This window comes from Callorhinus ursinus, unplaced genomic scaffold, assembly GCF_003265705.2.
Source record: "Callorhinus ursinus isolate GAN/ISIS: 27379988/994484 unplaced genomic scaffold, GSC_fseal_2.0 scaffold41, whole genome shotgun sequence".
Lineage (NCBI taxonomy): Eukaryota > Metazoa > Chordata > Mammalia > Carnivora > Otariidae > Callorhinus > Callorhinus ursinus.
In genome coordinates, this window is record NW_027397103.1 from 14777757 (window position 1) to 14792839 (window position 15083).

The window sequence follows — 15083 nt, forward strand, 5'->3', positions numbered from 1 at the left end:
ACTCCTTTACCTCCTTTGGCTTCCTTTATAGCATTTGCCACCAGCTGACATTCCCTTTCAACTAGTTTATTTGCTTGGTTCTGTCCATTTCCCACAACAGAACGTGGTCTTTGCAAAAGCTCTCATGCGTCTCTTGTTCACTCTGACTCCACGTCTAGCACGGCATCTGGTTCCTACAGGGTGTTCAGTAAATATTCACTGAGCCTGTTCATTCATCCATCTATCATGCATTTATTCAATCATTACTCAATCATGCATATACCCAGTCATCTGTTCAGTGCACCATTTAATGGCTGCCTACTACAGTTGGTTCATTAAAAAGAGCATTCGTAGTTGATATGTGGGTATTTGAAAGAAATAATGTCTAAATTGATAAACAGAACCTGACAGATATGTCAGTTGGTGCCTCTGTGTCACAGTTTAGTTTCTGCAGAGGTCGCTTATGTGTAGTCATCTTCCCCAATGGAGAATTCTTCCTTTTGACAGATAACCCAAAGAAAGAAGATATTGAAATGTTTTCTTATGGGTGGGTAGAGAATTCTGGAATGGAACAGCTCATACTTTGCGTGGAGGGTTTGTTCTCAGAATCATGGCTGTGGAAGGTGTAGGAATTGGGATACCCAGACATTGCTGGTGGGGATGTCAGTCAGTGCCACTCCTTTGGAAAACGGTTTAACAGATCCTCAAAATATTAAAGGTAGAGTTCTCATATGACCCAGAAATCCCACTTCTAGGTATATATCCAAGAGAAATGAAAGTAGAAGTCTGCACAGAAACTCATGCACAAATGTTCATGGCAACATTATAATATCAAAAAAGTAGAAATAACCCAAATGCCCATTTTCTGATGGTTGGATAAGCACATTTGGTCTATCCACATAAAACACTACTCAGCTGTAGAAAGGAATGAAGCCCTGATCTATGTTATAACATGAAAGAGCCTTGAAAACATTATGCTACGTGAGAGAAGCCAGGCACAAAAGGGCATATACTGTATAATTTTATTTATGAAAAACGTCCAGTATAGAAAAATCTGTCAAAGCAGAAAGTCGATGAATGGTCGCCAGGGGCTGGTGGGGGAGGGGAGTGTGGACGGAAGAATGCAGTCTAATGAGTGTGCGGTTTCTTCTGGGGGTGGTGAAAATGATCTAAAATTAGATAGGGATTATTGCACAACTGTGGATCTACTAAAAACCCACCAACTTGTACACTTTATGAGGGGAATTTTATGATATGTGAATTTTATCCTAATTTTTAAAAAATCACAGCTGACTTCTCATGGGCATGTAAGTAATTTCTGTAAGAGGACTACGGAGGATCTCCTGCCATGGTCCCCTCCTGTCCACGAGGGGAGACAGTGTGTGCAGATAACTATGTGAGGCACGAGTACTAAGGATTATTACCGCAAGAGAAAGAGAGTTGATTTTAGCGAGAAGTATGGATACTAAATTATTTGTTTGAAATGTTGCTTGTGTGATTTTTGGCTCTCACGCAAAAGAGATGAAGATGCCAATCATTGCTGCCGAGAAGCATCTTGGAAACTTTGTGTTATTGGGATCTGAAGAAACTTCTACAGATTTGGACTTGAATTTCTGGCAAAAATGGTAGAGGTAAGACACGCATGTATTAGCTCCCGAGCACACGTCCGAGGAAGACATCACTAACTGATCCTTGTACGCCTCTCCCCAGGAATCCAGATTGCTTCTCAGGACAAGTCCCCTTCTCCTCCCTCCCAGAGCCTATAAGGACCCATCAACATTCACCAATGTGATGAAAACTTTCCTATTTCTGTTACAGCCTGTGGGAGCCGGGAAAATTGTCTGATAAGGATTGGAGCATCATATCAATGAGGTGCACATTGGTACTAGATGGTTTCATACCTACCTCAGTTTTCTTCACTGGACATTGCAGTCACACTGTCAAGCAAAGTTTATGCTCAAGACTGTAAAACAGCAATTCTTAAGGTAAATACAGACCCGAGACTTGCTTTGTTTGGCCAGTATCATGTCTTACTGTTTTCCTATTAGTGGTCAGTGTTGAAATCTGATAGATTTCGCTCTCAGACTGGATGTCCTGCTTCTTTTGAAAAAAAAAAAAAATCTGTTGCCCTAAAAAGGCAGAGCCAACATTCCTCCACGGGAACAATTCATTCTAGGTGTGCTGGCTGCCTCCCTTGCATGAAATATGCTCATTCCAGTTTCCCTCGTTTCAATATCTCCAAATACATCGCAGCAGACCCGGCACTGTGCTGTGGCTCTGGTCCATGCAGGGCTGTGTTGTGTTGTGTTGTGTTGTGCTTGCTTACCTAGACTGAACAGTCCTTTATTCATGAGAATTCATGGGTAAATTACCTTATTGTAAATTGAATTATACTATGGTTGTGCAGGATAATATGATGGTGAGTTCGTTTTGTAATGCTAGTGTCAATCTAGGTGTTCAATAAAGGAAGGGACCGCTATAATTTCACCCTGGCCGTGTGGGGAGGAGGCGGGACTCTGGGTAGAGTGGGTGTGACACACCACCTAATCAAGGGTTACGGCAATGGAGGAACTCAATGCTTTAGACAGAATTTTCTCAGGCAGCTCAGAAAAAGTCTCATGTAGGCGAGCATGTCATTAGCCTCTATTCATGGAGGAGAGAACACCAAGCTCCGGCAATGGCCCCGCGTTTTATAATGCTGAGCACATCTTATGCACCAAGAATTTCCCCCTTGGCTAGATTCTGAATTCCTGGTTCTCTTGAGGAAAGACTCAGTGAGAGTGTGAGTTTGGAGGGCCAGCCTTCTCCTGGCAATGAGGAGCATGTCTTGGGTCTGCTGGGTCCTGTCCGCTTGGGTCTTTCAAAGTCCCTCTCCCAGTCTCTCTTTGTGGAGTAGGTGGTTGAGAGGCCACGGTTTGCCTTGACTTAGGTCCGTCTCGGGAATCACAGAGGTAAACTCTCTGCTACTTGATGCCCCCTACCATACATAAGCAATGCATGACTCTCCGATTTCCCAAATGCTTTTTTTTTTTTATCCTAATAGAAATTTCCTAAGTAGCTTTAATAGGAGTTGCAAAAATTCTGCAGAACTTTCTCTCTCTGATTTTCCCCCCTGAAAACCTGTTTATCCTGCCAAAATACCTTATGTGTGTTTGTGTGTGTATGTGCGACTAATTTATGTGCAAACCCCGAACATCTAAGCTTTGGCTTCAACATCTGTGCCAGTGGAACCTAATTACCAGCGCCTCTCTCCAGCAGGCTCAGTGAGTGCGTTCGGAGCAGGCGCGGGAGGCTGGGCAGGGCCATATGCTGGGCTTTCACCAGATAAACAGCTCCTAATCCCTTCTGCGGCACCGTTTGATGAATACAAAGTGTTTGGATCTTTTCCTAAGCTAACAAGCATTGGTGGTGCTTTTAAAATCCCCCAAGTCAAGAGATGAGATGAGAACATGAAAACATCCTACAAATAAGCATATGCTAAAACTTTGTACTGAGCTCAGTCTTTGGCCCCGGGATGCTCTGAAGTCTCGATAAGGAATAAGTTTTGGAAGATACTTATCTAGAAATAGCAAAGCGTTATCGAAAGTGTCTGGGGGCAGAGCTTTTTCCCTGGAGGAAAAAGACTAATATGTCTTGGGTTTCTCATAGTGAGGGCCATCAAATAGAACGCAGAAATATTCTGTGCCATCTAATGGAGGTGGACTGAGAGAGGTCTCAGGAGTCTCTCGTGGAGATGTTGTGTGTGTCTCCAATGAAGGTGAACAGCGGACCCTTCTTTCAGGTCTGAGGTGAATTCAACCAGTGAATATATTCATCTCCCAGGCCCCCCCATGGGAGCTTTAGGGAAGTGTAATTAAAAACAGTGTCTTCCCCCAACTCAGAAAACCTCGCCAAAAAAAGCAGGCGAGAAAGAAAACGATTGCATTGTGGAATCAGTATTACACCAGAATGTGATGTGCATCACAGCAATTTGCTGAGAAATTTCAAAGACAGAAAGAAATTCTACCATTTTATAGAGTACAAGCAGATCTAACCCATTTCATACATGTTCTCCAAATAAATCAGTTTTTCTTATCTTGCGATTTTATTTGCCCATACAGAACCCCAATTCATTTACTAATTATTGCACACTCTGTATGTTTAGTGCTTAGGAGAGTGCGTGTCTGACCTGGGGACACAGGCAGGCAGGGGAGAGCCATGTGGGCTCAGGTTCCCTGGATTCAAGTCACTGCACCGAGCTGGTGATCCTGGCCCCTCGCCCTGGGAGTTTAATTGGAAGACCATGGGCATTGGTCATGAAGCTCTCTCTGCCTGCTCAGTCTTCTGAGTCCCAGCCGCACACACTGGGGGCAGGACAGAGGGGCTTGTCTTGTGTCCTGTGTATTTGTGCTCAGCTATTCACCCAAACTCGTTCAGAACACAGGTTTTGCATCCAGGTGGCATGAGCTCAAATCCTGACTCTGTCTCTTGCTAGCTCTGTACCCCTGAGGAACTGGCCTCTCTGAACTTCATTTGGTGCGTTATGGAAGAAGAACAAGAACTCTTTACCTAACACAAGTAACCATAAGGGTTAAATGGACACAGTACACATTAAGTTCTAAGAACAGTGCCCAGTGCATGGTAAGCGCTCCACATAGAGCGGCGACTCAGCCCTGCTCTGATTTCGGGGGTTATTTGAATACAAGGCAAAACCAAAAATTGATCTAAGTGCTCCTTAAGTGGCAGAGACTAAGCAATCATTTTTGCAAAGCTATGTAAAGAATATTAAATATCCTTTAGGTTTGGATGAAAAAGGACAACTACATTTTTTATACAGTTTGCCTATCTTCATATAGGTGTGTGCATTTTTCGTGTATTTATGAGAAACATACCATCTGATTCTGTAGCTTTTCTTCCTTGATGTGGAGCTTCGCATCTGTCAGGTTGAACCAGGGTGATGAGGAGGAGTTGTAATAATGCATGGCCAGGTTCTTGCAATTGAAACAGAGTGATGGATACAGTGGCAAACTGCGGGTGGGGGTGGGGGTGGGCACGCAGATTAAACTCCTGCTTTTCTTCTAAATTACTGTGTGATAGTGGAAAGCGCAGATGCCAGAGCAGGCATGTGGGTGTGAGTCCTGGTCCTGCCGCTTGGCCCTGGGCTCCTTACTCGCACTGCCCGGTCCTGAGCTTCTTCTTAGGCAATTAAGAGTGATAATAGCACTTCATATTCTTGTTCTATAATCCAAGGGCTCTATCTATATCTCTATAACATAAATATGTATAATGCATGTACAATAAAACATTTATGTTCTATAAATATAAAATATACATGAAATACACAATAACCCATAAAGCATACATAGAATTATACCTGTACTATATAATATAAATATATATAATGAATATATAATGCATACAAATTTAACATGTTTATACATTATATAAATATAAAATATATATGAAGTGCACAATAATTCATTAAAACATACATACAAATTATATATAATACTATACATATATACTATTTAGAGTATGTTACTATATATAATAGATATAATTATACATTACATTTTATATTTATATATATACTTCCTATACATATATACTACCCGCACACACAGAGTGGATAACCAGTACAACCCCTCTTCATGTGACGACGTGGGGTGATAAATACCCATGTGATGAGATGAATGGCACAGCCCTAGCAGTTAGGCTACCATTGACCTTATGAGGACAAGTCAGAAGAAAGATCATCTGCTGAAACTGCAGGTAAGGGGGACAGGGTACGGCCTGTAATCTGAGCACCCTCTGAAATACCACCTTCCTGAAGACACACCTCTCACTCTTACTGAAACAGGGGGGGGGGGGGGCAGGACTTCTTCAGAAAAATAATGACCCAATACTTACGATTTTTCAGGGTAAGGAAGATGTCTTTTGTCTTCTGTTTGGTTTGCTTTTGCCTTTTAGACTGTTACTAATGGAATACTTAGAAGTCAACTTGGAATCCCTTCTCAGACCCTGGACTGAACCTGGGTCACCCTCTCTCCCTACCTGTCCTGCATCCCCCTAAGGCCAGGGAGGAGCTTGAGACCAGCAGTGAGCGCTTCCTGTTGGCTGCACTGATCTTAGCAGGTGGCACCTGTGTAGTCTGCGAGAACATCCGGTGGGGGGTGGGGGTGACCTTGAAGCCTAAATTCCCAAACATCTTGCTCCTGTGACCGAATCTTTTCCTTAAATATGCTTCATCTGATCTGGAAAACATATATATTGTATATTACACTTAAAAATTTAGCAGGGTAGATCTCATGTTAAGTGTTCTTACCGCAAAAGTTATTATTACTATTTTTTTAATTTTTTATTGTTATGTTAATCATACTATTATTTTTAAAAAGGCCAGATTTCTGACCTCTGCTGAGAAACTGGAGCCTCGGCTTCCCTGGGGCTGAAGAACCAGGGAATAGAGGTTGGGAGTGAGTGAGCAAGGTCCCAAGCTCCATATCCCTGCTGCTCCCCTTACCAGCTGTTGTGCTGTGTTCCCTTTGTCCAAACATTTGATCAGGAAATGCTGTGGCCCACGTTAGAGCTGTGTGCTTGCAGCTTGTTGGTTGCTAACATTGTCACAAAGCAAAAAACACCAACATAAATTTGCTTTTATAATAGCTCTCTGTAACAGGTGTAGCAGAGTCTAGAAAGAGAAACCCAGTATAAACACCCTGGAGGGAGAAAGAAGAAAAGGAAACTTTCCCAAATCTCATCATAAATAAGTGATTTTTGTGGTGGTTTTTGCCTTGACTTTGGAAATAGCTATCAGCTCAAGGAATCAAGCGTTTCTGAGGCAATGAATTCCCCAGCATGGGGGCCTAATGAGGGAGCCCATAACTGCCTGGGGCTGAAGATCTGATTTTTTGAGGCAGAAGAAAAGCGGAAATGCCGGGATGAAGCGCCTATCCTGTGTGTAAACAGAAAGTGGGTTAGAGAGGAAAGCGTTTACGTCCTATGAGGTCTAACAGCCACTTAAGTGGATGCTATTATTTGACAAGAGAGTGTGAGTTGCTATCGGCCCCTCGGCTCTTCTGCCTGCGCCGCTGGGCAGATTTCAATGCTAGAAGAGAACGGGATCCTGCTTAGTGCCGGGCGGCCGCCGATGCCCCTCTGGGGGACAGTGGGCAACTGGAAGTAGCCCCGTGGCTGGAAACCAGGTAAACGTGCGAAGTAACAGCTACTATGGTGGCCGCTGAGGTTATCCAAGAGCCGATGCCTCACTGGACACCACCCGTGATACCGTGAATTATAAGAAATACGTATTTGGGTCTCCGTCTGTGGCTCCCGGCTCCCCAAACCCTTGGGGTTTTCTAAGCGATAGGAGCGATTTCGAGCATCTCTTGTTGTAATAGCTGGTCTTCTGTCCTCAGTGGAGAGTCATAAAGGTGGAAGGGGTGCTTTGTTATTTATAACGAGCCCCTTTCAACCACAGGGGTTCGGGAGCCGTCCGATCCTGGGCCTCTCCTGGAAGCCGAGCAGACCTGCACCGGACTCTCCCCCAGCACCTGTCTTCGCAATGTCAATAACACAATCACTCTCAAAACTCTCTTGCTCACGCGCGCGTCAGGTGCTGGCCTCAGGCCAAACAAATGGGCCCGGGCCGGTTCCCTTCCTGCTACAACCACAGCAGAGGTGGGCACCCCCAATTTCCCAAGGGAGGAGATTTGCTCGCGTCCCTTCTCTGCGGGAGGGCGGAGCAGGGCAGTGGGGCTAGTCATGTTAACATGCTGGAGCTCAAACCGCTGGTTCCCAAACTACTGCCCATTGGAATCGCCGGCACTCTTTGGAATAGGTGGATTCCCAGCTCCGACCCCAAGACATTCTGATTACATTGCTCTGGGCCGAAAGAGGCAGCGGGGTCACCCTCGGGCGATTCCACAGCGCAGCAGGGCTCCGGAACCGCGGACCCTCCACTTCAACCTCCTGTTGCCTCTCCGGCTGGTTGGATCTTGCGCTTGAGTGAAAACAAGCTGAAGGCAAGAGACAGTATCTTTGTTTCTTGAATTCTGGGTGGGAAGCCACAGTTCTGGCACCGGGAAAACACAGGCCTGATGGCTAAAGAGGTTATAAATGAATCTATTGGACATACACGTTTGGCCAGGAGAGGAGCCAGGTCCTGTGTTTTCATGACCACAGCCCTACGGTTGCTGGAAAACTGAGGACATTTAAAACACCCCTGATGAGGAGCAGGCTCATCCTGGTTTGTGCCCCAGGCCCACCCAAGAGATAGAGGACAAGAAGAAGAAGGGCCGGGGGTGCTCCCTGCAGTACCAGCACGCCGCCGTGCGCGTCCTCACCCAGTTCGCGGCCGAGGCGCCCGACTCGGGTCAGCCGAGCTACATGCTGGGCCCCGACTGGCAGTTCGACATCACTGACCTCGTGGCCGAGTTCACGAAGGTGGAGGAGCCGAGGATCGCGCAGCTCCAGGGCGGCAGGACCCTGGTGGGCCGGGAGCCGGGGATAACCAAGGCAGCTTTAATGCACTGCTTGGCACTTTCCCCAAATACTCAACCCATTCATTGCTTGTGTCCAGATACATTTGTGTGAGGCAGTTTTGTGCAAGTGTGTGTTGGTACGTGGGAGGGAGCAACGAACACAATACACAGAATTTATCAGCCTTTAGACCACATATTCAGAAATTCTTGTTTTATTAACCACAGAGAAGCTTCTGCAAATTAGAGATGCTCTTGAGATCAGATTTCTCACCCTTTCACCAGGGGATGCTTTGTTAAGACACACAATGAAAGTAACCTTATGTCCCTGGTCTTAGCAGCTCTCAACCTTGGGGCACTTGGCAATGTCTGGACACATTTTGTTTGTCATACTTATTTACATGCACACGCATAGTTCCCTAATGTCATGCTTTCTCTTTTCTTAGACGATTATTGAAAATATTTCATAGTTAATTTTAATAGGATGGCTGTGAAGAGATTATAGAGCAGATCATTATCTTTACAAAGTGTTTAAATATTCCTTATCACATCACAATTTAAGGTTCGCCCAAATGTGATTTTGCAAAAGCTGGTTTATTGATACAACATTAGTCCAGGTCTGAATCACTCGGGTTGCAAATTGATGTTTTATGAGGTGAAATGACTTTTTAAGGCCATTAAGATTCCTTTCTGCACTGAATTTTCCCAGCGAGCTCAATGATGCTATAAGGATCTACAATTATTATGTTATAAACATCTAACTACTCAAAGAGCAAATATTAAGCAGGGGAAGAAGGCGAGACACCATTTCTCTAAATATTTTTAGTAAAAAGATTGTCAAAATATAACTAGTAGTTTTGAGGAAAATGTTACATTTTCTGTGCTCTAATGGGCCAACACCAGCAGGGAGATAATATCTTTTAATTTGGGGGGAATTATCACTAAATGAAATCAGGCTCTTTGAAGAAAACAAATGACTAATATTGTATAAATCAAAGGAAGTAAAATATATTAGGTTGATCTATTTATAATTCCTTGTTTTTTAATGGAGAGATGTGGTTAAACATTAAGAAAATGCTCTTCTAAACCATTTGCATTTCAACAAGTTGTCCTAGCCCCAGACCATCTGTCTTAAGATCATCGGGTGTAAATCTATTGTCTGACGAAGTCAGGTTTATTGACCTATTGCTCTTAGGGAGACCACCACACAGAGGAAATGTGGGAAATCGTATTGGACAAAAGAGATAGAGTCTGATAGGAAGCCGGCAAGGGCTGAGGGCAGGTAAAATTCCAATGAAGCAGAGTGTGGGTAGGTAGCTCAGGACACCCTCAGCTATTGGCATCAGTCTGGACCCTACTGTAGACCCAGGGTCCTGCTTGCTAGTGAGATGCATAACTCACGTGCATGGGGAGTGTTGCATCATCTGAAATCCTGCACTGGAGTTGGAAATCAGATTTGCATCTCTGTGTCAAAGTGACTTAGGTCCTCAAGGCAAGAGAGGGATGGTCCATTCTGCCTGACAACAGGGATTTCAAAGAGCAAGGTTTCTGATCATCTTGGATTTTAGAGAACAGTGTTTCTTGGGGGGTAAAAATGGTAGCAGTGCCCCAAATAAAGGGTCGTTCTGACACTTCAGCCTAGGAGGAATGTTTCCTGCTAATGTGGTAGCTGACTTCTCCTGCATCGGTCACTGCAGCTGAATAAAGGGAAGGGCAGGTTTCTGCTTTTTTTTTTTTTTTTTTTTTTTTTGTTTGGTCTGAGCTAGTTCCTACTTTCTGGAGACTTTCTCAGACTTAGCACTGAGAGCACAATTTGGGGTTTAAAGGATGGTGGCAAACAAATGATCGAAAAGAAGACATCCACCTGCTTACCAAGCCCCACTTTTTTGGTAGGCATTTTACCTTTTTCTTTTGGTTTTCCCTCATTAATGGTGTGTACAGCAGAGACTGGAGCTTGCCCGCTTCCTTTGAAGGTGCTCCCACCTCTGTCTGACTCCATCCTGGCTGAGAAGACAGTGATCGTGCTGGATGACCGCGTCACCATCGCCGACCTGGGCGTGCAGCTGGTGGCCGGCTTGTCTCTTGCCCTGCAGCCTCACAGAGCGGACAAGAGGGCTATTGTCTCGACGGTGTCCGCCCAGGACGTCCTCCAGGCCCCACAGCAGGCGGGATTCCAGGGTCCTTTTGTCTCCGGTCAGTTGAGACCACTTCCTTCCCTCTCACGTCTGCAGAGGAGATCAGTAGTGCACTCATAGCTGGGACAGGGGGCCCTTGAAGCTTCTTTCTGCTTTCTCTCTGGTCTGTCTTGTCTCTGAGAAAAGTGCTCAGTACTTTGGATAAATTGTCTTCTTATATATTTTACACACTAACCATGTGTCCAAATACCACTTTGCAGTGGGTTATCTGTGATGGGGGACTCCTGGTAGACCATGACCAAAGGATCACATGTGTTCTCCTTTCTAAAATAAGTAATAATTGATACTTGCAAATTCTATTTCTGCTATTTAAAGAAGTATGGCTAATAGGCACCAGACATCTGTTGGTTTATATTAATTATGGGAAACTTAAAACTCTGCTCCATCTTTAAACTTGTAGCAAATCCGGTCGAATTATACCAAGGTCATTGTGTCTTTCTTTTTTTTTTAAATTTTTTATTGTTATGTTAATCACCATATATTACATCATTAGTTTTTGATGCAGTGTTCCATGATTCATTGTTTGTTGGTCATTGTGTCTTTCAAGCATGCCAGTCCCCATAATACATCTTTTCTCAGATACTTCAAATGAGCATGTCTTTCTAATAAAGAATGTTGAAGTGATATTATCTTGAGCAGTAGCCTGATTAGCTGCACCTGAAATTGATTCAGATGCATCATGTGATCTTTCAAACTCTGGAAAATTCAGTCAAATTCTGTTATATGACATTCACTAAGTGAATATACACAGGACTGCATTCACTATGGTATACAAATTTGCTCCTCACACCAGTGTGGTTACAGCCCATTATTTATGCCAGTTTAATGTATGATAGCAACTGAGCCAGATTTTAAAATATATTTATTGTTCTCTGCCTGTGTATTGGAAACATATCTCATAAGAAACCACATGTGTGGTTTATAAATTTGTGTATGTGTTTACAAACTTGAAGGAAATAAACTATAACATAGTACTTTAATTTCATTTTTCTTAGTTGTTGGATTTCGGTCGATGATGGTTTGGTGACACCCTTAGACATTTATGATCCCAAGGATTTTTCAGTTACTGTGTCATCATTGGATGAAATGGTGGTGTCTGTCCAAGCAAACCTTCAGTCCAGATGGCCAATTGTGGTCACACAGGGTGAAGGGCAAGGGCCCTTGATTAAATTAAAAATGATGATTAGTGAGCCCTGTCAGAAGACCAAGAGGAAGAGTATTCTTGCCGTGGGTAAAGAAAACGTCAAGGTCAGATTTGAACCAAATATTGATGATCACCAAGGAGGCACCAACGATATTGAGGGCATCAGTCGGGAATACAAAGACCATCTCAGTAATTCCATAGAGCGTGAAGGAAACCAGGAGAGAGCAGGTCAGGAGTGGTTCCAACATGGCGCCTCTGTTGGCCAAGAGGAACGTAGCAACAAAAGCACAACCCCACAGTCTTCCCAGGAAGGAAAGGATGAGAAATCACTCAAGAGTGGCAGTCCAGACGCGTGCACAGGCTTCCCCACTCAAGGGAAGTTACCGGAACCCAATGATCCCAGTGACCTGACAGTGACCTCCTGGGGGTGAAGTGACTTGGAGATCGGCATGTACGCTCTGCTCTGTGTCTTCTGCCTGGCCATTTTGGTCTTCTTGATCAACTGTGTGGGCTTTGCTTGGAAATACAGACACAAAAGAGTCACCATGAGCGAGCAAGGCAACATTCCCCATTCCCATGACTGGGTCTGGCTTGGGAATGAAGTAGAACTTCTGGAGAACCCCGTGGACATCACCCTCCCGTCGGAGGAGTGCACGACCATGATAGACAGGGGCCTGCAGTTCGAGGAGAGGAACTTCCTTCTCAACGGCGGTTCCCAGAAGACTTTCCATAGTCAACTGCTCAGACCCTCTGACTATGTCTATGAGAAAGACCTTAAAAGTGAGCCTATAAATCCATCGGGCCCAAAGTGGAAGCAAGTCAAGTTTACCTCCTACACCACCATCCTCCCGGAGGACGGCGGCCCATACACCAACTCCATCCTGTTTGACAGTGAGGACAACATCAAGTGGGTCTGTCAGGACACGGGGCTGGGGGGTCCCCGGGACCTTAGAGACTATATGGAAAGCTTGCAAGACCACATGTGAACTCCTTTCTTATGTTTGTATTCACCTTTATGCCTTCTGTTTTTTTGAACGGTGGAGCAGTGAATTTGTTCAGCAATAGGTGATGATTTAACAAAGCTTCAATTTGGGGCGGTCTGGGGCAGGGAATCCCTTTCTGAGCAGGTGTCAGAGGCCTGGAGAGCTATAGCAGCTGGGTTATAAGCCAGGGTGTGATATACCTCTAGGTCAATTACAAGGAGATACTGGGAACCTCCTGGGACAACATTTTTACCCACTTTCTGGGACCGGCTCAGTAATAATACAAGAACCCAGAACTCATGAATGTTACTCGTTGCCTCAGGGCAAACGGCCACTGGGAGTTGGAAAGAATTTGGGAGTTGATATTTCTATTCTTAGGTCTTTGTAAAGCACAGTGGACATTACTTGGCCACAACCTGAAAGTAGACATATGCAAACGATAACTGAATATAGCCCTTATTTTCAACGAGCACTGCTCTTGATGCATGTATGCAAAGGGCTGGGACTGAAGTGTGGCTGGATGCCAGGAGCATGCACTGCACAACAATGACAGTGAATGCCTCATTAAATTCTGTGCCCTGGGCTCCTCATTCCCCTCACCCTACTCCCTGCCCTGTGTGTGTTTTGAAACTAGTTTCTTTGGCTTCCGGAATTCTTTTATAAACATGAGTAGGGGGGATAAATTAGTCCTGTCTTCAAGGTCTGTTTGATTGTGGTACAAGTTTTATTGCCCGGGATTTGTCACATCTTGCCCTTTACTGAGTGTCCATGCTGGATGTCGGTTTTCTCCACGTGTCATCACATCACTGTTCAGGGGCAGTATGTACATTCATACCCGTACTTTATCTGTCCTGGTTTTCCTTACTGAAATGTCTTGTATTTGAATTGGACATGAGGTTTTACTTAATACAAGAGTTCAATAAAGGGAGTACTATTTAACAAATAAGTTGTACATGAAGCTTTTTCACATGAATTCTGGGGAAATGTTGACATCACCAACATGTTTATTTTGTTTTCTCCGGTCGCTGTAACTTCGTGGGGGAATTGAAGGGGCTCACTTCTCAGGACGGAGTCCAATCTCTTGAACTACTTTGGGCTGTATTTATGAAAGCACTGTATTTGCGCATCAATTTTTTGCACCCAATCTGAACTCTAAAAATAGCTTTTATATGTCCAGAAAAAGAGTTGCCAAGGAAACAGTTGCAGATGAAGCTTGCCATTTGTGTGAATAAGAGTAAAAAGAGATAAGTAGAATGATAGTCCAATCTAAGAGTATGTAGACGTCCATCCATACGATGACCAGTAAGATATTCAAAATTGCTTTTGTGGTAGAGACAAAACACTCACCGGATGTGAAGAGGAGGGAGGGGTGAATAACTGGCAGGAACACACACCTGTGCACACATACACACACACACGCACACACACACATCACAAAAGCAAACAGCTATTCCAAGATCGAGCCATTGTTAGGAAAAACATGGCAGCTGTAGATCCATGGCGAAGAAAAAAAGAAATTGCATATTGCATGATTCTTGTATAACTTACCAAATGTTATTGGAGGAACCAGAGGAATTGTCTGAAGTGGAAGAATTTAAGGGTAGGAAGATTAAATACAATTTTTATTTATTAAGATGGAAGAGCCGCTGAGGTGGATTTGGGGCTAGAACGGCCCTTCTTAGTCTCTGCTAAGCCATTTATCTCTAAGAAACTTTTTGGAAGGTATAATAAAAATTCTTATTTTCCTTGTTTTTAATTGATGTAACAGATAACAGTCTCTTCAAAATAATAGCAGCAACAATGTCCTCGATTCTGTATGCTTCCATACAAGAGAAGTGAATGGTAGCAATTGTCCGAGGGTGGAAGACAGGAATTCAGATTTTTAAAAATTTTTTACTTTTCAGCTGAATCTGTAATGTTTTATTTCTTTAAAAGAGGCAGATCTTAAGCGAAAATGACAAAGCTAGCATCTTAAATTCCTACGTTGGCACCTCATTATTATTCTATGATTTCAAACTATTTGGTGATACTAATTTTAATATGAAAGGAGTTTAAGCCAGCACCCAGCGGAGAATAACTGCTCCAGAAATGCTGGTATTATTCTGACACTGTCTTTCGGATGCAACCCTCTTACCTTAACATGGTTCTCCCTCCTGCCTTTGCTCTCATCCATGGGAAGGATGATGTCTTGTCCCATTTGCTTCAGTTGGTAGAGCCTTCCATCTTGGCTGTGCGCACAGCGAGCTCACAGGACAGCAAGGGTAGACTTGCATATCTGAAGATCAACTCTAAGAAATGGAGTCCGCAGGAGCAGGCGTGGGAAGGT

At 44.0% G+C, this 15083-nt stretch overlaps 1 protein-coding gene across 1 annotated transcript; it reads left to right on the forward strand.

The window, feature by feature from the left end:
• Positions 1 to 5688: 5688 nt before the first annotated feature.
• LOC112837383 (transmembrane protein 132B-like) lies at positions 5689 to 13680 on the forward strand. The gene is given in 5 exon segments (XM_073881307.1): positions 5689 to 5730; positions 6033 to 6124; positions 8217 to 8470; positions 10401 to 10604; positions 11616 to 13680. Coding segments are annotated over 5 exon segments (1737 nt in total). The 3' UTR covers positions 12761 to 13680.
• The last annotated feature ends 1403 nt before the right edge of the window (positions 13681 to 15083 follow it).